We start from the raw sequence: 27,439 nt of genomic DNA on the forward strand, positions 1-27,439 counted from the left end.
GTGTCTCCTCTGGTGTATGATGCACATGGGAGAAGACAGTAATCTTTTTTTATGCAGGCCTGATGTCTGATCCTTGGCAGGATATGTCCTATACAGCTGTATGTTACTTTAGCTATAACCTGTCAGAAAAAATCTACTGTTACGGCATACATTTTTTACACAGCTGTGTATCCTTGAAAGACTTAGGTTACGTGTCAGCCTCAGTCTTCATTGATCCTTTGGCCAGGATGCACATGAAGAAAATCCACTGGTGTTTGGAAAATCTTTGGGGACAGCATAGGGACCCATTAAGTAACCATTTGCTCACTTTTACTTCTGTCAAACTGGCCAAGTTTCTCAGCACTTCACAGTTTTTATTGTCTTCCTGTCATCCTGTATACTGTGGTTAAAAAAGTTAAATTTTTGTAAGTTAAGCTATGTCTTTTGAGGCGATTTGTACTGAATAAAGTGTGAAGGTGTCCTCTGTCAAATGATAGAAGAAGAAAATTTTGATTGCATGTGTTTAGAGGAAGAAATTGTTAGTGTTACGAAGTGAGATGTGCAGGCTCAGCTGAAGGAATTAGTTTAAGATGACAAGTTAATTCAGCATAAAAGAAGTGACCAGAATATTGGCTAGATATGTATGAAGTCTTAAATAAGCAGAAAATGAAGGGAATGAGATTTTGAATGATAAAGGTGCAGTGTGGTACCTTTTACAGAACAAGTTGGCAAAATTTGCGATGGACCATGTGGATTAGCAGCTGACTTCTACTAAAAGTAAAAGTTTGAGTTTGTAGTTTCTATTATATGTTCACGTTTTAGGATGACTATCAGTAGGGGTCTTTAATGGGCATAGTAACAAAGCTACGTACCTCATTTTTGTTATACCCTTCTGTTTTTTTTAGCCTTTGCTGTTTGTGGAGTAACTTAACCTTAGTTATTAAGTTTACTGGCCAGTCACCATCCTAAATTTTCCTTTTGAAATTGTAGTTTGCAGTTAACAATATTAGATCATTTTAAAGTTAACTATATTCTTGTGTGTGCACATTGTCCGATCAGATGCATTTATGCTGTCATTTAGATTTATACAGTATTACAGTACACATTGTATTGTGCGTATCATTTACTTCTTGCCACCCATCAGATTGCCCTCCAGCTTCTTATCTCCTCCTTTCACTTGTACAATGCTGACTGATATGTAAACTGCAAAAAATATTTTTCTTATGGTTAATTTGGTGCAAATACTGCTAGACTCTAAAGATGTCTGTATAAAAAAATATTGAGACATTGTACAAAGCAGACAAGCATTTGGATAGCGGATGGGTGCCATCTCTTACCATTGTGGAATTTAGTTATGCTCTTTGGAATGGCTGTGTGTGATTCTATCATAATGTGGAGTATCTTTTTAGCCAAGCTTACTGGAGAGCCCAAAGGATGCTGAATATGGAGAGGCAGAGAGAGTTAACATAGAGGGAAGGGTAAAATATCTGTGCAAACAAACACCTTTAATGCATTTCAAGATTGTTAAGGTTGTGGAAATAGAGTATGTCTGTAGGTCTTTTTTTTTTTTTTTTGCTGTGTTGCCGTGATAGATTTTGAGACTGTAATAATTCTTGCATCATTCTGTAGTTGATTTCTCCCTTGTTCACTGACCTGATCTTTTTCTGTCCCCTCCCCCACACCCATGTTGTAGCTCTCTCTCCCAGAGGAACAGAATGAATTAACAAGAAATGGCTGTGAATCAAGGGAGCTTGTTTACCTTGTCCAGATCTCTTGCCAGGTAAGATCCAAGACACTTGTCATTTCTGAGAAATGGTTCCTTGAAACTGACAGTTCTCTTCTGCTGAATGTTGTCTATTTTGTGGCCCTAGAACTATTTTGTTTTTCTTTTATTTCTTATGGAGGATTTGCAGGTTAGCATGAGATTGATGCTTTGCAGGAAGGAAAGCGAAGCTTTTTATATCACGTGCTTTGTATTCATGAGGCTGTGCTGATGTATACTAGTGTACACATGCATTCTGGGTTGTGCATTGTGAGGGGAGGCTGAACATAAAGCCAGTCGATAGGAGTTTTGCTTTGTGTTGATTATATATACCCAATTTCTGCACATATGGGAAATGAAAACTGTGCATTTTCTGTAGTTTGAGAGGTATAGAAGTGAGTGAATACATATTTTTTCATATCCTGCATTTCTCTTATTTGACCTAGGCTGATACTTTCTATCAGTGATGTTAACATGGTGGATTCATTTATCTCAGTATTTGCGGTTCACTGTAGAAGACTTTATGATCCTGTACCTCTATGCAATGTGTTTATAATGCCGCAAATACGGTGGATCTTAGCCACTTTTTTGTCTGTTACACTGTAAAATGTCATATTTAGTTAGTAATCTGGATTTTTTTGTGTCTGTATGCTATATTGAATTTATAAAGTGCTGACACTACACTGTTGCCATAACTGTTACTGTATAACTTAGAGAATGTTATGATGGGATAATGAATATAGAAAGGTGAAGTTTGATGGGAGATTAAATAACAGATTAGGTAGGCTACATTATTAGGTTTATTGTTGTGGATTATGTATAGTACAGATTATACACTACCCATTCATAAGGATGGTCTTATGGTCCACATTCTTCCATTTATTTATTGCTTGTGACCTTTCCATCTTTTCACGAGCAGTCATTTGCCAACCCTTTCTGTGAAGTAATATTCCCTCATATGCCACCTAATGCACTTGTCTTGTATCCTGAAACAGTGGTCTGTTGTGATGAATCTTCTTTTGGAGCCTGACATCCAGTTTATATGGGTTCCTATTACGTTATCGAAAGATAATGTAATCAAACGGCCAAAATATTGAAACAGCCGCATTTCGAAGTTTGACTTGTGGGAATGCAGTACAGTGAAGATTGGGATATTTGCCCTTTCCTCACTGTAGTGCGATCTCTGAGTTAGAATATATATTTAGTGGGGAGTGTGGGAGACGCAGCCCCCCCCCCAATAAAAGTTTAGAAATGCGGCCGTTTCGATGTTTCGGCCATACGATTACGTTATTTTTCAATAACGTAATATGAACTCGTTTATATATGTGAATTCACTTAAGAAGGTGTATCATTTTTTCCCTGCTTCACAGTTGTCTTCCCAACAGTTGTATGACAACAAAAAAATTGAAAGGTATGCAAAATATGATTATTTATGTAACATTCCACTGTTGGTTTCAAATTGCTTGATTTTGTGTGTGTGTGTGTGTGTGTGTGTGTGTGTGTGTATATATATATATATATATATATATATATATATATATATATATATATATATATATATAAATAATAAAGTTACCATTATTCTACAATGCAACCTTTGTCTGAGTTGTTGATATTTCTATTGAGAGCCCCCCCCCCTCCCCCACGACCTGGCAAATGTTCCCACACAGCTAACATACAAGTTCCTTTTTGATGATGCAATACAAACCTGTATGTAAACTAGTTATTACAAACTATGAACTGTACTAATGTATTTGCATAGTTAGAAAATGAGTAGTTATAAATTATTATAGCTGACTTGAGGGAAGCAAGACTCCTATTGTAGTTTGGATACTTGTAACAGTGATTCCCGGAATTACACACACACACACACACACACACACACACAGGAGACCAGTGTGTTTATCAAAATTGCTGTTATCTTGTAAAGATTTTTTTCGGGAGGGGCTGCTACCTTATCTATTCCAGCTCTTAAGATCACCATCTCTCTGCGAAATGGCAATCTAAGTTTTCATTTTTGGTCAATCAGTCTTGCTTTTCTAAAACTCGAAGTCTCAGAATATCAAATGATTGTCAAGGAAAAAAGCATATGTGCTCTTAAGAGCATTCTATTGTTGACATAACACTACAGATTTACTATTCTCAGTGAAATGTCACATTTTTTAGCCACTGTAGTCTGGATTGCATCAAGTTATCCAAATTTAAGTGGTCAGAATTTTTTTTTTAAGTACTAATCTGAGTTAAGACTATAGAAACGAAATATGAACAGATTTGTTTTTGAGTGTTGACTGATGCAAGTGATGTATTGGAATGAGTTGTTCCATTTTTAAACACTGATCTGATTAGTCAGGCCTTTGTATCTCTTTGTTAACTTTGATTTCTATAAGATTACTATATTCAGTATTGATGTTCTTCGTGTTTCGCTGTTGCAATCCTGACTGTTAGGATTTCCTGCCGTGAAAGCCCTTGGCTGGCCTGACTTCCAGAGAAAACTCTCTTTGCTTCCCAGACTGGCGGACAGCCTAATCAACATCCGTATGCTCAGGTATAAAGGGAACCAGCCTGCCTCATCACCTCACTCTTTTCTTGCTGCCAGAGCTCAAAGCAGAGTACAAGTGCATCAGCCAGTCTGCACAAGAGCGAAGTTGTCATCGGATAGATAAGTACCCCGTGGGGAACTCCTTTCTTTTTTTTTAACTTATGTCAGATAAAGTAAATAATTGTCTCCACTGTGGTAAACAAATCCCACACAGAGACTTCCATAAGCTTTGTGTCACTTGTTTAGGCCCAGACCACGGCATCTCTAATCATCATTTTTGTGCTAGATTTAACGCTAGAACTGTTAGATGTAGGGCCAGATTCTTAGCATGGTTTCTGAGACAGAAATCTATATAATCACGTCCGATGGCGTCTGCTGGTCATCCAGAGCTCGAATTACCTAAGTGCAAAAAAGAAAGGAAAGATAAGCTAAGGTCTTCAGACAACAGTCATTCGCCCTTGACTCTTCTGTTAGACTTGATTGTGGAGGAAGGTAAGGCACTTTGCAGCCCCCTTCAACCTTTGAAACAGTGACCCAGGCCTCTGTTGAGACCTGTTTGGAGTAGGACATGCCATCGGTCAATTCTACTTCTGCAGCACATTCCTTTGGCTCATCGGTTGTGTCCAAGACCGTTTAGCAGGCTATGGCTTCCGACGACTGTTAAATAACTGATGCCACATCAAGGCCTAGGTCTACGTCTGTGTATTTTCAACACAGAGAGTCAGGTGCCTGGGCATCAGATACACCTAGGCCTAAGGTCAGAGTCACCCCAAAGAAAGTTAACGTGGCAGGGCCTTTGCCTAGGCATATGCGCTCCCAATTACAGGGATTCCAACAAGATTTGATCAAACTCTCTCTGAAAACTTAATTAACATTGTAAGGACTAGACAGACCATGGGGGATATAACCCCAGGAAAAAGGAAAAGGGATACCTCTCCTGAAATTTTTCCAAACCCATTGCAATCAGAAGATTCTGATTTGGAGGTATCTGGAACAGAGGAAGGCCCCAGTTACACATCCTACAAGGAATCTGATTCAGAAACTCCATGCTAATGAGCCAGCATTTTCAGTGAGAGGTACAAGAATACCCCCAGGCCAGAAAGAGGTTAGGGAGTTCTTGGACCTCCCTGAACACAAACATTTAGCTATTCCACCTATTTTGGAAGTGGTGGAGGATGTTTTCTAGGATGCCTCCTTAAATCCTGACTCCCTCTCCCCTGCCCGTAGAAAAGCCAGACAAGGTTATACAGAGAACAAGACTCATAAATACCTGTTTAAAAACCCCTCTGCTGACCCAGAAGTAGTTGCGTCAGGACCTAAAGGGGTTAGAGCCAGTTCCTCCATGAACCCCTTGCCTATGGACAAAATAGGGCCCTTGATAGGTTTGGAAAGAGAGTACACATTTATGCCACTCTGACTATGAGGGCCCTCAACTGTTAATTCCATATGCTCAAATACCAACAAACCATTCTCAATCAACTTAAACAAAAGATATCAGCCCTGGAGGATAAAAATCTTTCTAAGGAACATTTAGACCTGTGCCAGTCCAGTTTCCAGGTAGCTAAACATTCCCTGCACTGTGGGTATGATGCTGTGGTGGCCTCCTGCAGGGCAGCTGTCACTGACATGCTTTGCTTAGGGAGTAGTCTCTCCTTTATCATGCAAAGCCTAGCCTTTTGGATGCACCCCTTAACAAAGACTGCCTTATTGGCCCTAAAGCAGAAACAGTCCTTAAAAAGATGGATGACCAGCCTACGTCCTATGCAAATGGTGAAGGGCTTTCTGCAAGTGCAACCTCCTAGGTTTAGCAGGAACTTCCCTGCTAAGCACTGGTCCATTTCTACCCAACCTAGAAGTAAACAGAGGAAGCCTCAAAGGGGATAGAACCCCCAGGCAAAGATCTCAGCAGCAAAGATCAAAGCAGTGGACCTCCAAAACTCACAGGCAAGGGATTTCCAAGCCACAAGCCCCTGCAGAGAACAGTTATGACTCTCTCTCTCTCTCTGCTTCACCCTCATCCTCACCCCAAAACTAGGAGGAAGGCTGTCACTTTTCTATCAAAACTGGACCCACATCACTTCAGATCATTGGGTTCTGGACATTAATTCAGATAATAACAAGCTCACTTTCAAAGAGCCTTTAAAATACTCAAGTTACCCAGATGTACCTTATAATCAAAAATCAGAGGCTCTCGAACAAATTCAAATTCTGTGCTCCCAGGAAACGGTGGTGCCAGTCCCAGAAGAACAAAAAGGGAAAGGGGGGTTACTCTGGGTTATTTCTTGCACCCAGAAAGGAAGGCTCTTGGCATCCCATTCCGGACCTGTCCAACTTAAGTCAGTTTCTCAGGGTGTCAAAATTCAAAATGTTGACCCTTCAAAATTTACTACCCATAACTCCTCACACGTTCATGTTTTCACTAGACCTAGATGATGCCTATTTGCACATTCCCATGCAAAAGTCATACAGAAGCTTTCTGCGCTTCAGAACAAGCCAGTCACTGTCAGTTTTCCGCACTGTCCTTTAGATTGTCTACTGCTCCAAGGTTTTCACAAAATGCTTGGCTGCTGTTATTGCTTTCTGCAGGACCAAAGGGGTTCAGATTTACCCCTGTCTGATCGACTGCCTGATACAAGCCACAGATCTGTCAAAGATACACAAGGACCTGAAATTCACACCAGACCTCCTGACTTCACTGGGGTTCACACTAAACCTCAAGAAATCCATCCCTGTCCCAACCAAACAAATAGTTTTCCCAGGGACACTCCTGGACACTTCAGAGGGCCTTTTCTCCCCGGATAAAGTCACCTTTTTGACGGACTACTTCCAAAAAATCTAGGAAAAAGTACATCACAACCAGAGAATTCCTCAGAGCGCTGGGATGCATGGCATCTTCTATCTTCATGGTGCCCCTAGCCAGGCTGCACATGAGGAAGGTTCAGTGGTACTGAAGAACATGTGGTACCAGAGCTCTCAGTCCCTGGACACCGAAATACACCTGATACCTTAAACGACCAACAATAAACTGTTCCACAAACCAAGTGAAATAGTGATGAAATGGATGTCCATAAAGTATTTATTGGCAGAAAAACACATAAAAAAAAGATGATGAAGTCCTATGTGTAAGGACGAAAACGCGTACACTGTGTTTTGATTTTAAGAGCGTTAATTAAACTTTTGAGATTTTGTGGTTCAACGGTCCCTGGCACTATTTGGATAGTTTTACAGTTTACTTGGAGTGCTACTCAGTTTTTTTTGTTTGGTGACATAAAAATGAACCACGATAAACTCTGTTAACCCAGGTTTCGTCCTTGCATAACGGACTTCTTCAAGGGAAGAAGTCCGTTATACAAGGACGAAACATGGGTTAACAGAGTTTATCGTGGTTCATTTTTATGTGTTTTTCTGCCAATAAGTACTTTTTGGACATCCATTTCATCACTATTTTACACCTGATACCTTGCCTCAAAGAAGAGATTGCGTGGTGGGTACAGGCTTGTACCCAAAATCAGGGCCTATCCTTCATATTCACACCACAGGGCCAAACCCTCACCATGTATGCTTTGGATATAACCTGGGGGGGGGTCTATGTCCAACACCTCCAAATCCAAGGAATATGGGACACTCAGTACAGGAGGAAACACCTAAATTGGAAAGAACTTATGGCAGTACAAAAAGAATTACTGACCTTCAAAGGAAAATGGATACCAGGGGTCCTGGTAGTACAGACAGTACCACAGTCATGTGGCACATAAGCAGGGAGGCATGCATTTCCTACACCCTGTGCAGTCTAGCCATGAAAGTCTGGGAGACTGCACACTTTCTAGGGCTACACCTCAAGACACAGTGTTTGCAAGGAGAACAAAATATTCAAGCAGATCACCTCAGCAGAAACTTGACAGACCCCCATGAATGGCATCTGCATAGGAAAATATTTCTCAACAAAACTCTGAAGTGGGGCATCCCACAGGTGAACCTGTTTACCAGCAAAGACAATGTTCATCTGAAAAAATTCTGTACCAAGACAAGGTAGACATCTGTATGGAGAACAGATGCCTTCTCCTTCCCATGGACTCACCTCTTCATTTACGCCTTTCCATCCTTGCCTCTTCTGCCTTTAGTGCCTCTAAAGATAAGGGAAGAGGATCCAAGGGTTGTACTGATAGCACCAGACTGACCCTGACAACACTGGTTTCCACTCCTCCTCAAGCTCACCAATCAGAAACCTTGGCTGTTACCACAGAGGGTAGATGGCCTCACGTAAAACAAAGGGAGGATCGTGCACCCCAATCTTCAGACTGTCAGCCTGGATAATTCCACAGCACTCAACTGCAATACCAACTTAAGTCAGCAGGTGCAAAGCATTCTAAAAGAGTCTAGAAAGCCTAGCACTAGAAAATCTTATGCAGCCGAATGGAAAAAGATAGTTTTTTTGGTACCAGAAGCACCATCTTGAGCCAATTTCAGCTAAGATTTCAACCATCCTGGAATACCTGGCCAGTCTCGTGGTTAAAGGACTCTCATTTTCCCATTAAAATACATGCCTCAGCCATCTCTGCTCGTATCCTTATCTTCTTCCAATATCTTCACACTCTCTGCTGAAACAGTTTCTTGGCGGTGTCATCTACATTAGACCTCCGAGGAGGAAACCCACCCCTCCATGGGACCTCAACTATGTCCTAGAAAAGTTGACTTTGCTTCCTTACAAGCCTGCAGATAATGCTTCTTTAAAGTTTCTTACTTGGAAAACTGCCCTGCTACTGGCTATCACTTCAGCCAGGAGGGTATCTGAGTTGCAGACCCTAATGGCAGTGTAACCTTACAATTATCTTCCATAAAGACAAGGTCTCCCTCAGAACTAACCCTTCTTTCATGCCTAAGGTGGTCACGAATGTGTGTCAAAATCAGGCCATTTAACTACCTACTTTCACCAACCCTCAGAACAGAGAGAAAGAATACTTCACTCTTTGGATGTGCACAGAATGCTTCATCTCCACCTTGAAAGGACAAATCAGAACAGCTGTTTATAACCTTTGCCCCTGGCTCTGAAGGAAAGCCAGCTTATAAACAGACAATTTCCGAGTGGATATTCCACTGCATTTCATTCTATTACAGACATCATGGGGAAAAAGCCTCCTGGATTGATTAGGTCACACTCAACTAGGACCACAACTACTTCTGCAGCTTTCCTTAATGGGGTCGCCACTAAAGACATTTTGGAGGCAGCCACTTGGTCTTCTGTGCATGCCTTTACTTGGCACTACTACCTGGCATTCTTCTATAAGTCTATAGCAGGATTTGCATCTGTAGTCCTGCAAGGAATCCTGTCTTCTCCACGATTTCCTTCCACCCTCAATTAAGCTTTAGGAACTGGGAATCTTCCCAACAGTCAGGATTGCAGCAGTGAAACATGAACATAGTGCAGTTGTGTACACTTACCATAAATGTAGATGTTCGAGTGTATTCACTGTTGCAGTCTTCTTTCCCTCCCTCCTAACCCCTCAGCCTACTAGGTAGGCTAAAAAAATCAACTAAAATAGCCAGGGGACACTACCCCAGACTACCCTATCTTGACTCATCTATGGTGCACTTTGGGCTCCTAGAAGTGATGATACAAGCTGGCTCCCTTTATACCCGAGTATTGATGTTGGTTAGGGTGTCTGCCAGCCTGGGATGTGAAGAGTTTTCTCTGATAGTCGGGCCGGCAAAGAGCTTTCTCGGCACAAAATCCCAACAGTCAGGACTGCAACAGTGAATACACTTAAACGTCTACATTTATGGTAAGTGTACAGAACTGTACTTTCTCTTTGGATTAGAAATCTGCACTTCAAAATGGCATTGTACGTTTGAAGTTTGTTTAAAATGCAGCTTTATACATTACTTGAGATATGAAAGCAAAGATCTTTTGTGTGGTTTATAACAGAAAAACACAATTGTTTATCAGCGTGTACACTTAAGCTTGCTGCAGATGTTCTAGTTGTATTGCACTAGTGCAAAAGGCAGTGGTTTTAAACTTACAACACTGTATCCTCACACAGAACTCAACATTCAAAAACAGATTCACAGCCCTCTCTAGTCCTCAGTTGAATGTGTTGATTGCAAGGCCATTATATCTCTGAACAGATGATAAATTCATTGTTGTTTTTTTTTTGGGGGGGGGGTTGCATTCCATTTTGGGATGTTATTTATTTATTTTTTAAAACCTTTTCCTTTTTGTTTACAAGATAATACGAGAAAGTACATTTGCATGCATTTCTTGACAAACTGCAGTAAAAGTCAAAACTGTTCAAAAATAGTTGAAACAATCTTGGCAAAATGACTAGTAGTACAGTAAAGCAAAAATTCTGCATTATGCACACACATGCACAAATTGCCTGAAAGATCATACTAAATAATGTTCAGTGTTGTTGTAATGCTGATTCCTTACTGCACATGCGTGCAGTTAAGACAAGACCATATGTTAACAGAGACTATAGTAAGCAGCAGTAGCAAAGATAGAGAAGTGCATGGTCAAAATATTTCAACTTGGGATTAACGGAGACTATTGCGATTCTTCCAGATGTTAGAATTTCTCAGTCTCTCTTAAATTCTGTGAAAATTTCCATGTGCTAAGGTATTATTACTATATTTGTATGTATTACTCATTTTATCCCCCTCCCATTGATCAACAGCCATCTTCTGGCCATTCATTCCCCATCTCCAAAGTAAAGGTCAGCTTGGAGGAACTGTCATTCAGACAACCATAAGGGAGTGGTTTGTGATTGTTTTCTACTTTTTTGGTCCCAGCCTCCTTTTGTGCACTTGGTATGGGGGGGGGGGACTTCATATGGATGTTCTGTGAAGGATGCCTCTTCATTTCCACAGTGATTGTTTTAATCAGGTTCTGCTTCCCAAAAAGCACAGGAGGTGGTTTCCCTGATCTCCATCAGCAAATTCACCCCTAAAAGTATACCTTAGATTGTGCACACACTTTCCCCTGGGAGAGGTGAGCATGTCATATCCCCTGATGCCTCCTCCTCACTGGCTTCTCAAGTGCCAGTGCCACTAATCGATCTGAAGTCATCTAGGTCCCAGTAAGGCTCCATCAGGCCAGGCTATGCTGTTAGATATTCTTGATGAATGAATGTCAAGAGTTTCAAGATGATTTTTTTTTCTTCTCATCCAGTACTTGGTAATTTATTTTATTAATTTGATTTAGTCACATTTTTGTTATTGGGGTAGAGCACTTAACCACAGTAAGACCAATTGCAGACTCTGCTCAAATTGAAGAATTCAGCTCAGCCCGATCAAATAGGTAATAGTTAATTTTCTTCTGATAAATGGTACTACATTAGCACACTTAATACTGCAATGGTATAGTTCTTGTGTCTATTATATACATATAACCAAATTATCTGTTAAAAAAAAAACAGAATCCAACAGTCATTTCCAACACAAGGGCTCCAAAATTCCATGTTTATTTTGAAAACTGTTGTAAAACTTGCCAAAAAACAAACTGTTAAACATAACACTTGAACGGCTCAATGTTATGTTGAGTAGTTCGTTTTTTGACAAGTTTTACAATAGTTTTCAAAATAAAAGTGGAGTTTTGGAGCTCTTGTGTTGGAACTGACTTCTGGGTTCTGGTTTTTCTTAGATTTATTGTGTATTCGGTGCGCGAGCTTTTTTTTTTTTTTTTTGAAATTTTAAAACATTCTTTAGAGCCTCCTTGCTGATTGTCTGCTGTTTATAACAGTTTTTAGTGCCTCACTGCACTTTTTCTACTGTGTTAAACATTCTCTAGTGTTTCCCGCTGAAACTAGGGTATTTAGTAGCTGTAGCATAGTCCAGATACAGGCTTGCTGCATCTGGGTCTTTTTGTAGTGGTTGGTTGTTTTGAGCACACTTTCCAGGCCATCTTGGATTGGAAGGGGCCTAGCTGCACTTTAGTGAGAGGATTGTGTTGATTGGACTCTGTCTGTTAAAGGGAGGTCAGTCTAGGGCTTGGAATAATAAGCATCCTCATTGGTCCTTGAATCTTTTTAAAGTTTTTTTTTTTTTCCAAGCTTTTGGTTTCTGGTGTTTAGACTTTGCATTTTGAGCAGGTTTCTGCTTGCCTTGTGCAGCAAAACTAGACAGTTAAATTCAACAATTTTCCCCTTAGAATTGTAGCACAGTAGTGTAGTCCTCATCCTTAGTGCTTTACCGGTCAAAGAAATACTGCTAGTGAGCTGTAAGCTATTAACCACCAGAAACTAAAACCCAGGCAGAAATATCCAGCCACTGAGCTCTTCTGTGAATGATTCTGAAAAGCCACCCCTAGTGACAGCAGTCTTTAACCTAGCATTATGGACAGTTGGACTACCCTTATTTCTCCTTCAAACCATGTTGACTTGGGTCTCTTTAAGCAGTGTATCAATTGCCTCATGTACACTGGCAACTCTCTACAAATAACTCACTGTAGTACAGCGTGGGAGAGATGTACCTACACCAAGAATTTTGAATCCATGTTCTCTCGCACTCAAAACAGTAACACAGAAGAGGTTGTCAACTAACCCACCACTGCACATGCACATAGTACCATTACTTGTACAGAGTACGCATAAAACACAAAAATCTACATACAAGGAGGTTCTGTTGAAAAACTTATCAAAACACCAGAGACCTCCAAAACACAAGACGGCTACAACTAATACAGTCCCCACAGCACCCATGACACACCAGGGTCTCACCCACCAATCCTGTAAGGCATAAATAACACTTAAGAAATTTTTTTTGTTTGTTATTGGAGACTCAGTAGTGAGAGACAAGGCTGTCCCACTCGCTAGGTTGGTCAAGGAGAAAGTCACGGTCAGCTGCCTGTCTGATGCCAGGATTCTTCAGGTCATGCATGCACTCAGGTCTCTTAGCAACATGTACCATTATGATTGTGTCATAGTTCTTGTTGATATGAACAACCTAAGATGTACCTTGCTGGACTATATGAAGAGAGACATGGTTGAGCTCTGAGTGTGTGTCCCAGGCAGGTATGTCCCTAGCCTTGAGCAGCATACTACCTTCACCTAGAATGATGCCGCAGTATAAACAAAAAAATGATTTCAATAATTGGCTTAGTTTTTAGTGTTATTCACAGGGGATCCAGTTCCTGTCAGCCTGGGAAGCCATAGTTGACCAGTCTCACTGCTTTGACAGAGATGGTTTGCACCTGGCACCTCTAGGTTTTCAGCTGCTGACAAAGGCTGTTATCTCCCCCATAGTACCTTTTTTGGCAAGGTCTTGAAAATATCACCTAGATGAAATTAGGGTTACCATAATTCTTGTGATTTCTATGTGAGAGAAGACGAAAAAAATGTGCTGCTACCAGCACATATTATTTCGTCCTCTTTCTACCCTTTTTTTTTTTTTTTTTTTTTTGCGCTCTTCAACCTAAGAGGACAAAATAATATGTGCTGGTAGCAGCACCTATTTTTTCGTCCTCTTTCTACTCTTAGTTGAAGAGCAAAAAAAGGTCTGTGTTTGGGGATTTTTGAATGGCTCGTATACCAGTATACGAGCGAATCAAAAACGCACACTGCGGAACATCAAGCTGTTCCGCATTGAACAGAGCCCTGCTTTTTGATTGGCTTGTATACCGGTATACGAGCCAATCAAAAACATGCACAGCGGACCCTCTTCTGTTTAATGCGGAACATCAAGCGGTTCCGCATTAAACAGAGCTCCACTTTTTGATTGGCTCATATACCGGTATACGAGCCAATCAAAAAGAAAAAAAAAACAAAGCGGAGAAAAAAACTCCGAAATAGGGATGTCTGCTTTTTGAAAATTCTGCGATCTGTCTGGGTTTTAAAACCCGGACAAATTGCAGAATTTTCAAAAACTGCCCGGACAGGAGCCTAAAAAAGAGGACATGTCCGGGAAACCGGACGTATGGTAACCTTAGGTGAAATTAGCTCGTACCTCTCAATCGTACTGAATTACTCTGCATTTACCAGTTTTGAGGTCCAAATACTGGGGTGCAACGAGTTTCCACGTGGCCCCCTTAATTCCTGAATTTCATGGCTTTTTTTAAAAATATTTTTTCTGCCTTTTTTTTTTTTTTTTTGCCGTCATCACGTGCAGAGGTGTGCACGATGATGTCAGCTTCGTGACCAGCCTGTTGGAATTCGGCTGAGGGCTGATTCTGTGTTTTGTTTTTCTTTGTCACTTGCACGCGACGCATGTGTTTTGCTTCACACACACACTTGAGTCAAGTTTTACTGCAGCAGGTCTGCCAGTCTTAAATCTGAACCACAGGATCAAGCTGATAGGAGCACCTCAGCGCCAGCAGCCTGACTCACTGAAAGTTCTTTCCATGGTTTGAAATTTCTATTTTCTAATTTCTACTGTTCTAGTAACAGCAGCAGCCATAGTCTAAGCTTGTTTTCGTGTTTTCTTGAACAGTTCTTTGGTATGTCAAGACTTGCGGCCTTTTAAGTCAGAGATGGCCAGTGCATATTTAACATATTAAAAAAGCATGAACATATTAAGGGCAGTCCTTATTCAGTAAACACTCAAACAAAATGTAACAGCAGACTGGATTTTGTTAAATAAAATCTGAATGCTAGTGTACTGGTGCTTTTCACTTATACCACATTTACCCGTAAGCATGTGGAGAATCATGTAGAGCCATGACATCACATTTCTTTTGGAAATTGTAAAATAGTTCATTATTATTAGCTGTCATGAGTTGAAGGATACATTATTTTCAGATTCTTCGCAGTTTGTCTGTTTTGACACTAAGAATTGCTTTCTGTTTTGTGTGTTGATATCTAATATTTATACTACTCTTATTCTATTTTTTTTTTTAATCTTGTGAGTTGTCACTAGGCAGAAGACTTTACAATCACAAATGTTTCTTTATAATCCAATACATTTTTCAGAGAAAAAAAGCTCCTTATGTATTAGTCTTTATTTGTTAATGGGGTAGAGCATTGAAGTGCATGGGCTTTAAGTAAGCCTAAGCCTGGGAACACTATTAGAATTTTTTCTTATTTATTTATTAACCAAGTAATGAGTACCTTTGATAAGAACTTATTAGACATTTTTCTTAATTTATTAACAAAGTGATAAGTGCCTTTGATAAGAACATTTGTGCCTGATCATGTTTTGGCTTTGGCTTTGATCATACCTGTCAACCTGTTATGGCTTTGTCCAGATATCTTGCTCTAATGAATGGGGAACTAAGGCCCGAAATTAGGACAATTTTTAAATATTGCTCTTACAAGCTTAGAAAGTTGATAGAATAACAGGTTTTGCATTAGCATGAATTTTGTAAAGTATATGAAATCTGAAACTCCAATTTCTGTCATTGTCTTACTTCAATCCTCAATTTGCCAAAAAAACACAATTTTTGGAGAAAAAGACCAAAAATATGAAGCTGAAATCTGGCCCTTCTGCAAAAATCTGGACAGTTGAGAGGTATGGATTAATTTAGAAAGAGACTTAAGTAGTGTGATCTACTGTTTTACAAAGGCTCATGCAAGTATGATGGATATTGGGAGTATGACTAAAACATATTTGCTAGTAAATTTCATTTTGCTTACAACAGTGGAAGTAAACCAAGGTATTGATGACCCACAAGCTTTGCCCAGGGCATGGCAGGCTTATAATGACAGGGGCTCTGAAGGGAAGAAGGGCAGAACACGTTATAGAAGGAGAGGGAGAGGTAGAGAGTTGAATAGGTAGCCTAGTAAGCAGGATAGTCTTGAAAAGCTAGACTAACAAGGAGATTGTCCTCTTCAGCAGTAGGGTGGGCAGGATGCACAGCAAAGAAAATGACCACTTGAAGAGTAAGTGACCAGCAGGAGAAGTAAGTAGCTGTTGTGTCGCTGGATTGAAAATCTTGTGTTTTCTTGCAAAATGGGTGTCAGGAGGTTCTGTTAGCCGGCCTGCACTCTGGCTTTTCCATGCTGTGGTCTTCCTCTTGAGTAGGTCTCATACAGTGGTTGATCAGTTGATCTTTTGTATTAATTTTCCTAATCTTATTTTAGACAGGTTTACTATTGATCATTTCATTTCAACTGAGTCCTGATCTTCTGATTTGCAGGTATTTTGTTGTCTGTTATATAATTGCTAGATTTATTATAGCTATCAGTGTTTGAGACATAGTTTACTTACTAATGGGGTGTTGTGGTGTTCCTGGAATCATCTGTCTTCAGTACTGTATTCTGTTTATTTAATACAGTACTGCAGCAATTGCAAAGACAAATTAAACACGTAATTTTCTCACGCTGTAGTCAGTTTATGGTCTTTGTCATGTAGCAGAAGTGCAATTTTTTGGGGGGTACCCAAGAAATATATTAAAATAGACAGCATTATGGTTTTTGGCATTGCTAACATCTTATAGTATTATCCGTTTTACTGTTTCATACTTGTAAGTTTCATACTTGTATATCAGTATGTCTTAGCATCTTGTAGTTTATATTTTTTTTGTGTGTGTGTGTTAACCAGGGTTGAGCACTGATCAATGTCAACCTTTTTCAGATTCACCTGGGATCAGTGTCTGATTATTGGATGGGAGACTGCAAATTCGCCCCTGATGTGTGGCACCCATGTCCCTCATGGACAGAGGTAGCTGATGTTGATCACAGACCCACTCTGTTCATAAATTCGTTCAGCAGACTACATAAAAAGAACAAATAGGGATACTTGGGGTTAACATGGCTAGGGCCACTAGCCTAGTAATTTCCTATGAACTTATAAGGATTCTTTCCTCATAGTCACATATATTTTTAGGCAATTAAATTTCTTTATGAACAAGTGGTGGTAGAGATGATTATTGTGACTTTGTATGGCCTCAGCTGTACATTTAGAATTTCTTTTATATAAGGATCATTACTGCAGTAGTTTTCTTTCTCAAGGTAGCTCTGTGACTGAGTATTTCGTTGGTATATATTTAACTGATTAAAAGCAGTACTATAGACTGTTTTAGGATGTGGTCTTACTCCAGTAAATCCGTTTTTATATTTTATGTTCTTTGACATGTAGTATGAGGTTAGAGGTTTATTACTAGATTTTTCAGCACCTTTACAAATTAGAAACCAGGTTGGTTATTCACCAGTATAGAGAATTGTTCTTGCTGCCAATAGTGCCTGTTGAAATAGAAAGGACCACCTGTCTTAATACAGTAGACTCTTGTATATGTTGGTTACCCTAATGTAATTTGTTTAAAATACCATTCTGTTGTTCAGCCTGAAACACAGCAAGGAAACATTCATTTATTCTATCTGTGTCTGTAGCCACTGCTGTGAATAATAGACTGTGATGTAATAGGGACACTTGTCATGGAACCAGGGCGAACTCTTCTGAATCTGTGAAGTCTGCCACTATGACATTTATCTGTGCTTTTTAACCCTGCACAAAGATGTCCTTCAAGGATGCATCTGCAGTCTTTACAAATGGGTTGTCCTGTCGTCAGGCAGCCCTTCGGTCGGCCAGATTCCAAAGTCTGGGTCCGGCTTCGGCTGGTGTCGCACTTCACCCGACGTCATCGCTGCAGTTTTTCGGGTATAAAGGCATCAGCCGACGCCATTTTCCTCAGTCTTTCTTGCCGCGTGGTGCCCGAAGCAGAAGCTGTTCGCAAGTGCCGGTCGGTCAGATCCAGAGATTGCTACTACTGAATACTACTTCGAAGACTTCTAAAAAGCTAAGTACCCCATTGGGGACTCTTTCTTGCCTCAGCCGATGTCAGAGAAAGTGAATAACTGTTTATCTTGTGGGAAACAAATACCTCATAAAGATTTCCACTCCTACTGTATACATTGTTTAGGCCCAGACCACGACGTAGCAGCTTGTTTAGCCTGTGCTTCTTTTAACCGACGGACGCTTAGACGCCGGTCGGAGTTCGCTGACGGACGCTTAGACGCCTGTCGGAGTTCGCTGAACAAATTTCCGGCTCTGATTTTGCCTATATTATGCCGTCGGATCCTCCGACAACACAAATTGCCAAAAAACGTAAAGAAAAGGACCGACACTCGCGGTCCGCGATTTCGGCCGAAACCGCGATTAAGCAAACCGCGAGTGTCTCGGTTTCGGCCGAAACCGAGCAAGCGGTTCTTCCTTCAGCCAAAACCATGCCTTCTACCGAGGCCTCTTCTAACCTGGTAGAATCGGCTTCTGAAATCCAACCTTCTGTTGCGGTTTCTCAGGAATTATCAGACACTATTCCCCTGGATATTTCTACCCCTGCACGTGGAGCTGCTAGACCTCCTGAAGCCATGTCCATTAAGGCCTTTGCCAGGGCTAAAGCAGCCTCAGCTTCAAAAACAGTGCCTGCCAAACCCCCCTCACACAGGCCCAGCACCAGCTCCCATATGCTTTCTTTGGCTGAGGATCTAATTTCTTTAATTCGTGGATTCAGGCCTCATCCAGACAGGACCTCTCTCCCACCTCCAGAAAAGAGGCCTAGAGCAGAGCCCCCTGAGCCAATATCCGCAGATGATTCCTCTGATGACTCAGAACATACAGACCCTCCTGAGGCTACTTATTCCCCTTACGAAGACTCTGATGCTGAAGAGTCCATTCCTTCAGCCTCTCCTCCTGAGGAATTTTCCTTTGGGGAAACCTTGCATGCTATGAGGGAACAATTTCAGTGGCAGGGCCATGATTTCTCAGACTCCAGAAAAAGGCTTAGAACCTTTCTACATTTGCCACAACATAGGCCTTTAGCTATACCTCCAGTTCTTTCTGTTGTAGATGATGCATTTAATGATGCTTGCACTGCTCCTGATTCATTACCTCCGGCTCCTGCTAAGCCCGATAGGTTCTACAGGGTCCCGGACACTCATCACCATTTATACAAGGCTCCTTTTGCAGATCCAGAGACTATCTCCCAGGGCCCTAAAGCAGTAGCAGCTACTTCTACTAAAAACCCCCTCCCCTCTGAAAGGGAATCCAGGTCCTTGGAGAGATGGGGTAAAAAAAGTTTACACTTCTGCTACTTTGTCAGCTAGGGCTTTGAACTGCCAATTTCACATGATTCAATATCAAGAGTTTATGCTTGACCAGTTAACTAAAAAGCTGTCCTCTGAAGAATCTTTAGATAAAAAATATGTTCAGGAAATGGTACATAACATACAACAGGTTAGTAACCATTCTTTAAAATGTGGCTATGATGCACTGGAGGCTTCCTTTAGATCAGCCATGACTGGCACAGTTATCAGGAGACATGCATGGTTGAAAGAACAGGCATTACCAGACCATGTCAAATCAAAGCTTTTGGATGCACCCATGGACAAGGTCAATTTATTTGGTTCACCTGCACAACAGGTACTAAAAAAGATGGAAGAGAAGGCGAAATCTGTACAAACAGTGAAAGATTTCTTACAGGTTCAACCTCCAAGGTTTAGCAGGAACTGGCCCTCCAAGAATTGGTCCTTTCCGGACTCCTCTAAGACACAAAGGGGCAGGAATAGACGTTCTAGAGGCAGAAACCAATCCAGGGGTGCCTACCGGGGACGCCAGTGGCAGGGCAACAACCAGCGAGGCACGAACGCAGCCACCACCACTACAACTACTCAATCACAGTGACTTGGCAGTGGCACCGCCTACCAGGGAACAACTAGAAGCACCCTTAGGCGGAAAGCTAACCTTATTTTCAAAGAACTGGCATTGCATTACAAGGGAAAAATGGATTTTGCAAACTATAGACCAAGGTTACAGGTTCCATTTCCATACTCTACCAGGAAAGAGAGGAATGCCAAACCTACCACCTACTCAAAGGGCAGAAGCTCTAAAGCAAATATCTCAGCTATTAAGAATGAGAGCTGTGGAAAAGGTACCATCTATGGAGCAAGGAAAGTATTTTACTCCAGACTCTTCCTGGTACCAAGAAAAGAAAACAAATGGAGACCCATTCTAGACCTATCCGCTTTAAACACATTCCTCATTGTTCCAAAATTCAAAATGCTGACCCTACAGCAGCTTCTTCCCATGCTGGGCAAGGAGTCTTGGCTGGTAACTCTAGATCTCAAGGAGGCATACCTGCACGTCCCCATACGACCAATTTGCAGAAGATACCTCAGATTTCTTGCAGGATCAGAGCATTATCAATTTTCAGCATTGCCCTTTGGCTTATCTACTGCGCCCAGAGTGTTCACGAAATGCCTGGCATCAGTAATTGCTCATTGCAGACTTCAGAGGATCCAAATTTATCCCTACCTGGACGACTGCCTGATACAAGCGGACAACAAAAGCAAGCTAACAGAAGACTTACAAAGAGTCATTTACCTGCTGCAAGCCCTGGGATATACAGTCAATATAAAAAAGTCAAGGCTAATTCCATCCCAAAGAATAACCTTTCTGGGTGCAGAGCTGGACACATCAAAACAAATGGCATTCCTAACTGCAGAAAAGAAAGAGCAACTACCTCTCTACTTCTTGGCATTAACAAAGCAGAACCATCTAACTGCAAGAAAAGTACTGCAAGCCCTAGGCTTCATGGCATCCTGCATGATTCTGGTCCCTCATGCCAGACTGCATATGAGAAAGCTACAGTGGTACCTAAAGAATTTGCGGTCCCAACACAAGCACAGCCTAGAAACCAAAATTCCAATAATCCCATGCCTGAAGCAAGAGTTCCTGTGGTGGGCTCAGGCCTGTCAATCAAACACAGGATTACCCTTCTGCAACAGTCATCCAAGCCAAACCATCACGACAGATGCCTCAGACCTCGGTTGGGGGGCACACATGCTGGGCAAGTGCATACAAGGCTTATGGACTCAAGACCAGCTACGCCTACACATAAATCTAAAGGAAATGCTGGCAGTAAAATTGGCAATCCAGTCATTCAGACCATTTCTCCAAGAAGGTCAGTTGATAAGGACAGACAACACCACAGTTATGTGGTACATCAACAAACAGGGAGGCACACATTCATATCCTCTATGCCGGCTGGCACTGGACCTATGGGATGTGGCTCTGAGCTACAACATTCAGTTACAAGCAATTTTTGTACCAGGAAAAGAAAACACTCTAGCAGACATATTAAGCAGAACTACCACAGATGCCCACGAATGGATGCTGCATCCGGACATCTTCAAAGCCATCACAAGAGAATGGGGATTACCACAAATAGACTTATTTGCATCCCCACTCAATCACCAGCTAAAGAAATTCTGCACAAGGATGTACCACCCACTTGCTTGGAAGGTGGACTCCCTATCTTTCATTTGGAAAAACCTGACAGCATACGCATTCCCACCACTTCCTTTGATGCACAAGGTGCTTCTGAAGATCAAAGAGGACCGTCCAAGGATCATTCTGATAGCTCCAGACTGGCCAAGACAACATTGGTATCCATTGCTGAGGAGCATGTTTCGGGAACAAATATGGACACTACCCCTGATCCCATTACTGTTAACACAGAACAACTACAACATCCTGCATCCAAACCTGAAAACTCTGCAGCTAACTGCCTGGAACATTACATGACAGCAATTAACCCAAATTTATCCCAAAGGGTTAAAGACATAATCCTGGAGGCTCGTAGACCTTCAACAAGAAAGAACTATGCAGCAAAATGGAAAAGTTATCTCATTTGGAGTACTGCAAAGGGAGAAGATGTGACGCTAGTAAACATAGCCAACATCCTGGAATACTTGGCAGAGCTATTCCATTCAGGCCTGTCCTATTCTTCCATCAAGATACATGCATCAGCTATTTCAGCAGAATACAGCCTGGATCCTCCTGTCTTCTCTCACCCTCTGCTCAGACAGTTTCTGAGAGGAATTAAAAATGTAAAACCTCCCAGGAAACCACCATTGCCAGCATGGGACTTGAACTTTGTGCTAGAAAAATTGACACTTCCCCCTTTCGAACCAGCAGCAACAGCAGAATTACAATACTTATCCTGGAAAACTGCTTTCCTGCTGGCAATAACTTCAGCAAGAAGGGTCTCTGAACTACAGGCGTTGATGGCAGTGCAACCCTTCCTGATCTTCCATCAAGACAGAGTGTCCATGAGAACAAATCCTACATTTATGCCTAAGGTGGTATCCAGAGTGTCATTAAATCAGGCTATCCACCTACCTACATTCTACCCAAACCCACAGAACAGGGGAGAAAGACTCTTGCATACCTTGGATGTGCATAGACAATTGCGCTACTACCTGGACAGGACCAAGTCCAATAGAAAAACTGACCAGCTTCTGGTAGCATATGCCACAGGAAAGGAAGGAAAGCCAATTTCAAAACAGACAATCTCCAAATGGATAGGAAATTGCATTAGATTTTGTTACTCCTACCATGGAAAGGCAACTCCAGAGAACATCAGGCCTCACTCCACAAGGGCTACAGCCACTACCACAGCTTTCTTACGAGGAGTGGCTACCAAGGACATTATAGAGGCTGCTACTTGGACCTCCGTGCATACATTTGCCAAGCATTACAATTTACCTTTATACTCTAGATCCCGAGCAGGTTTTGCCACTGCTGTTTTGCAAGGGATCCTAGCTACACCATAATTTCTACTCTTTCCTCCTTCCCTTGTTTAGCTATGGTATTCTACCCATTTAGAAGACTGCAGATGCATCCTTGAAGGACATAGTACAGTTTTGTACCTACCATAAATGTAGATGTCCGATAGGAATGCATCTGCAGTCAGGATTACCCACCCACCTTCCCCTCTGAGGTACTCCTAGGGTATTTGCCATCCTTCAGCTAGCTTGGGGGGGATCTATTATGGTGTATTTGTTTGTATATATGTACATACATGCTTATTTTATGTGTTTGCTCTTTACTATTTGGAAACATTGGCATTTATCCAAATTTAGCCATCCAAGAGGACACCTGGCATCTGGGGCAAGAAACACTGAGGAAAATGGTGTCGGCTGATGCCTTTATACCCGAAAAACTGCAGCGATGACGTCGGGTGAAGTGCGACACCAGCCGAAGCTGGACCCAGACTTTGGAATCCGGCCGACCGAAGGGCTGCCTGACGACAGGACAACCCATTTGTAAAGACTGCAGATGCATTCCTATCGGACATCTACATTTATGGTAGGTACAAAACTGTACTTTTTTCTTACTTGAATCCCCAGGTTTGGGCACTAATAGCTTGTCAGTTCATGTAAAGTAGATTCCAGCAAACAATGAACATGCTCTTCTTGGAAAATGTGACATAGTTCCTTTCGTCATGGAAGTGTGCATCATCTTTGCATTGATGTTTTGCTAATTCACTTGGAATTTAACCCATAGATGTGGATTATATATTTAAAAAAAAAAAAAAAAAAAAAGGAAAGAAAAAAAAGTCATCAACAGTTCTGATTGGAACAACCCATTGTGTGAACTGTTTTGCTGTAGAAAACAGTCATTTCTCTGCAAATTAAATCAGCTTTTTACTAGAATGAGTTAGAACAGCAGAAACTGGTTAGGATTATAATATCAGCAAAATACAATTGTAAAGCTTTTTACCAGTTTCATTCTTGTACAGAAATTAGTTCTTCACACTTCATAAAAGTGTTTTTGTAGAAGAAAAATTGCAACAATAGATATTTCCAGATCTTTTAAACCCTTTGACCTGGCTTATATGCCAAGAATTGTATTCCATGAAAGTGGCTTAACAAAAACATTTAGTGTTGATAATTCTAAGAATTAAAGAAATATTTTATGATCAGAAAGTCAGATGTAGGAGTTCTAAGGTCTTCATTTAATTTTTGAAGTTTCAGTTTGAATATGGAATTCGCCATCTGCACTTGGCAGGTTGCATTATTGTTATGTCCAGTAACAAAGTACATAATCTTTTTTATTTTCTCTGGGAAAAGTACCATTTCAGTTATTTTACTTCACCGCTTAGTTATTGTTGCTGCAACAAGAAGTAAGTGTTTCCATCTGGTGTAATAGTTTACTAAAAAGGCAGCTGTCTACCTCAGTTTGTTTCCCATGTCTACTGTAATCAGAGTGATTCCTTTTTGAACTTTTATTTATAAAGTTTTCAATAAAATGTAGCACAGTCAGTGTAACAAAGCATTAAAAATAAGTATGTAAAAGTCATGTTTCTGAATGTGTTACCTAGTCAGACAGTGCTCTTGGAACACCTCTGAAAAGGGGCATTTGTTCCCAGTGGGCTTAACAAGTGAATACATACATACATTGAGCATATGTATTCTTGAGCTGTGCAGCCATCAGAAGTTTGTAAAGCTCCACCTTGCACTAGATAGGCACAGCTGTGGCTTTAAACCAAGTCTCGGTAACAACACAGATGTGTACATTCTCCAAAGTAGGGATAACTTGTACTCTGTGGCCATATTTTGGTTGCCTGTTCTTCAGTTTGCTTTTGAAAGTTGGTATCCCACCATTCCACGGGAGTGGGCGGGGCCACATAATTATGTATGCAAATTTTATTTTAATCAGCGTACAGATTTGTACATATTTTTCATGGCCCTTTGTCCAGATTTTTTGTTTCTAGGTTGAGAGGTATGGTCATGCTGCTAAATGCTAGGAGCTTAAACCAAAAACTGCACTCCTTGGAAGCACTTCTATCACTAGAAGATGTAGATGTCTGTGCAGTCACAAAAACCTGGTTCAAGGCCTCAGAGAGTACCCCTGCCTTGCAAGACTACAGTGCCTTTCACACCTTTAGACCCCAAAGTTGAACGCGTGGAAACCAAAGGAGGTGGTTCTATTATTAGAGATAAGTTCACCTCGCATTTAGTTATACTGGAAAACTCCATGGAGTTACTCCAAGTCCAGGTTATGGTGGGTAAGACCCCCATTCAAGTCCTAGCTAGTTATAGATCCCCCTCCATGGGTCATGACGTCCATTAAGCCTACATGACCAAACTGGAGACACTCCAAATTTTACCGAACACTCTGATTATGGGGAATTTCAATTATCCCACCAACAACTGGGAAACCTACTATAGGCCAAACTGTCTAGCACAGAAGTTCCTTGACTTTGTTAATTCAAATGTCCTGGAAGAAATTGTTCATACCCCGAAAAGAACAACAAACATTCTAGATCTGGTCCTCACTAACATGTCAAACAGATGACTACTGCAACTGTCGGACACTTTAGTTAAATGTGACCATAAAACAGTCACCTTCGAGATGGCAGTAACACCAGAACTCAGAGGGTGAAATTAGACTAAAAACTTCAACAAGGCAAACTATACCCTCCTAGATAAAGGTAGAAATGCATTCCACACCCCACCCCAAGCTGAAATTGGTAACTGTGCTGAAGCTTACACTAAAGCCATGTCCAATCACTTGTATAAGTGTATAAACTTGGCTGTACCAGAAAACAATCAAAGCTAGAATCCCGAGTAAAATCAGGCAGCCATGGTGGGCTTCCAGCATCAACAAACTTTACAATAAACACAAAAAGTTGCTGTCCAGGAAAACAAAGACAAGGACCCAACAATGGAAGAGCACCGTCCTCGCCCTTAACAGGCAAATAAGACAACTTGACAAATCATCCAAGAGGTCCTTTGAGAGAAACCTGGTAAGTACAGCCAAGGATAACCATAAGGACTTTTACAGCTGTGTATGTAACCTAAAGAGTAGGACCCAGGCATCTGCAGAACTAGTGACCAACAGTATCACACACACTGACCCCACAGAGATAGCGAACCTGCTAGCGAATAGGTTTGGCGACAAGTTCACTCCCTTATCCCTTCCTAACTTACAACAAACCCCCCCCCCCCAACCTTACATATCTGAAGAGCAGGTCCTCAAAGCCCTGTCCAAGGCAAAGAGCACAGCCTCTGTTCGACCAGATGACCTCTCAGGCTCTCTTTCAAACGGGCTAAAACATGAACTAGCATTACCCTTAAGTACCCTTTTCAGTCATAGCGCAACCATAAGGATTAGTTCCAGCAGAGTGGAGAACCGCTACAGTTATTCCACCACTCAAAGGTGGCCTGGCAACAATCCCAGGGAATTACAGATGCACAAGCCTGACAAGCTTCATCTGTACGGCCATGGAACGTATCATCATGGGCCTCATAAATAAGGACATAGGTGACCACCAAACTCTGGACCCTACCCATTTCACCTTCATGAAGGTCATATCCTACCTATTAAATCTGGTAGATTTCTTTCAGAGTGTGACGAAGGCCATTGATGAGGGCAGATCTGTGCACACAGCATACCTAGACTTGACAAAGGCTTTTAACACAGTCCCGTATTCAGGCATTAGCAATAAAGTTAGCAAACTGAATACAGACCTCTTCGTTGTAAGATGGGTTGCCCGCTGCCTCACAAACTGGATGCACACTTTCAAAGTGGATGACTCTGCATCAACCAGCAGTCTTGTTACAGTGGGGTGCTACAGGGGTCAGTGCTGGGCCCCTTGCTGTTTGGTATATGCTTCTTAGACGTTCAGGTCAAAACTAAATGGTTGTGGCAGACCAAGTTTGCAGATGACTGCAAACTAGGTACAGTCATTCTTCTTCTTCTTTCGGCTGCTCCAGTTAAGAGTCGCCACATCATATCAACTGTTTTCATTTCCTCCTGTCCTCTGCATCTTGCTCTGACACACCAATCACCTGCATATCCTCTCTCACCACATCCATAAACCTTATCTTAGGCCTTCCTCTTTTCCTGCTACCTGGCAGCTTCATCCTTAGCATCTTTTTCCCAATATACTCTGCATCCCTCCTCAACACATGTCCAAACCAACGTAATCTTGCCTCTCTGGCTTTGTACAATCATTGAATCCCCAAATGGTCTGAGTATACTCCAGGATAGTCTCACACAGACCAACGACTGGTGTATTAGTCACAGTCTCAAACTGAATGCAGAGAAGTGCATCATCATTCCTATCAGCGCAAAGAATGTACCTTCACATTGTCAAATCAATATGAACACCCTAAGTACCCATGAAGTGGTAAGGGACCTGGGATCACAGATTGACTGTGACCTTAACTTTGACCACCATGTCGTGTATCATTATAAAAAAAAAAAACTTTCCACATAGCTCACTTGATTAGTGAAGACATTGCCCCGAGAGCAAAGGAAGTTATAACCCCCTTGTACTCAACACTTATCCAGCCATTAAGTGAGTATAATGCCGCATTCGGTATGTACTGTACTAAGCATCTACAGCAATTAGACCTCAGAGGTTTCTAGCAAAGATCATCAAGGGCCTCCAGCATGTGCCTTACATGGACCGACTAAAATCCCTGTCACTGTATTCTGTATCA

General features: G+C 41.4%; 1 protein-coding gene across 1 annotated transcript in view; it reads left to right on the forward strand.

Moving 5' to 3' along the window:
* ARHGAP32 (Rho GTPase activating protein 32) overlaps nucleotides 1-27,439 on the forward strand; it is a 3,207,216-nt gene that overhangs the window by 1,344,659 nt on the left and 1,835,118 nt on the right. The window contains exon 8 of the mRNA XM_044081098.1: nucleotides 1,673-1,759. Within this exon, the coding sequence (XP_043937033.1) occupies nucleotides 1,673-1,759 (87 nt within the window). The remainder of the gene's footprint in view (nucleotides 1-1,672; nucleotides 1,760-27,439) is intronic.

The sequence above is a fragment of the Protopterus annectens genome, chromosome 8.part0, assembly GCF_019279795.1.
Source record: "Protopterus annectens isolate FY-2018-M chromosome 8.part0, PAN1.0, whole genome shotgun sequence".
NCBI lineage: Eukaryota > Metazoa > Chordata > Ceratodontiformes > Protopteridae > Protopterus > Protopterus annectens.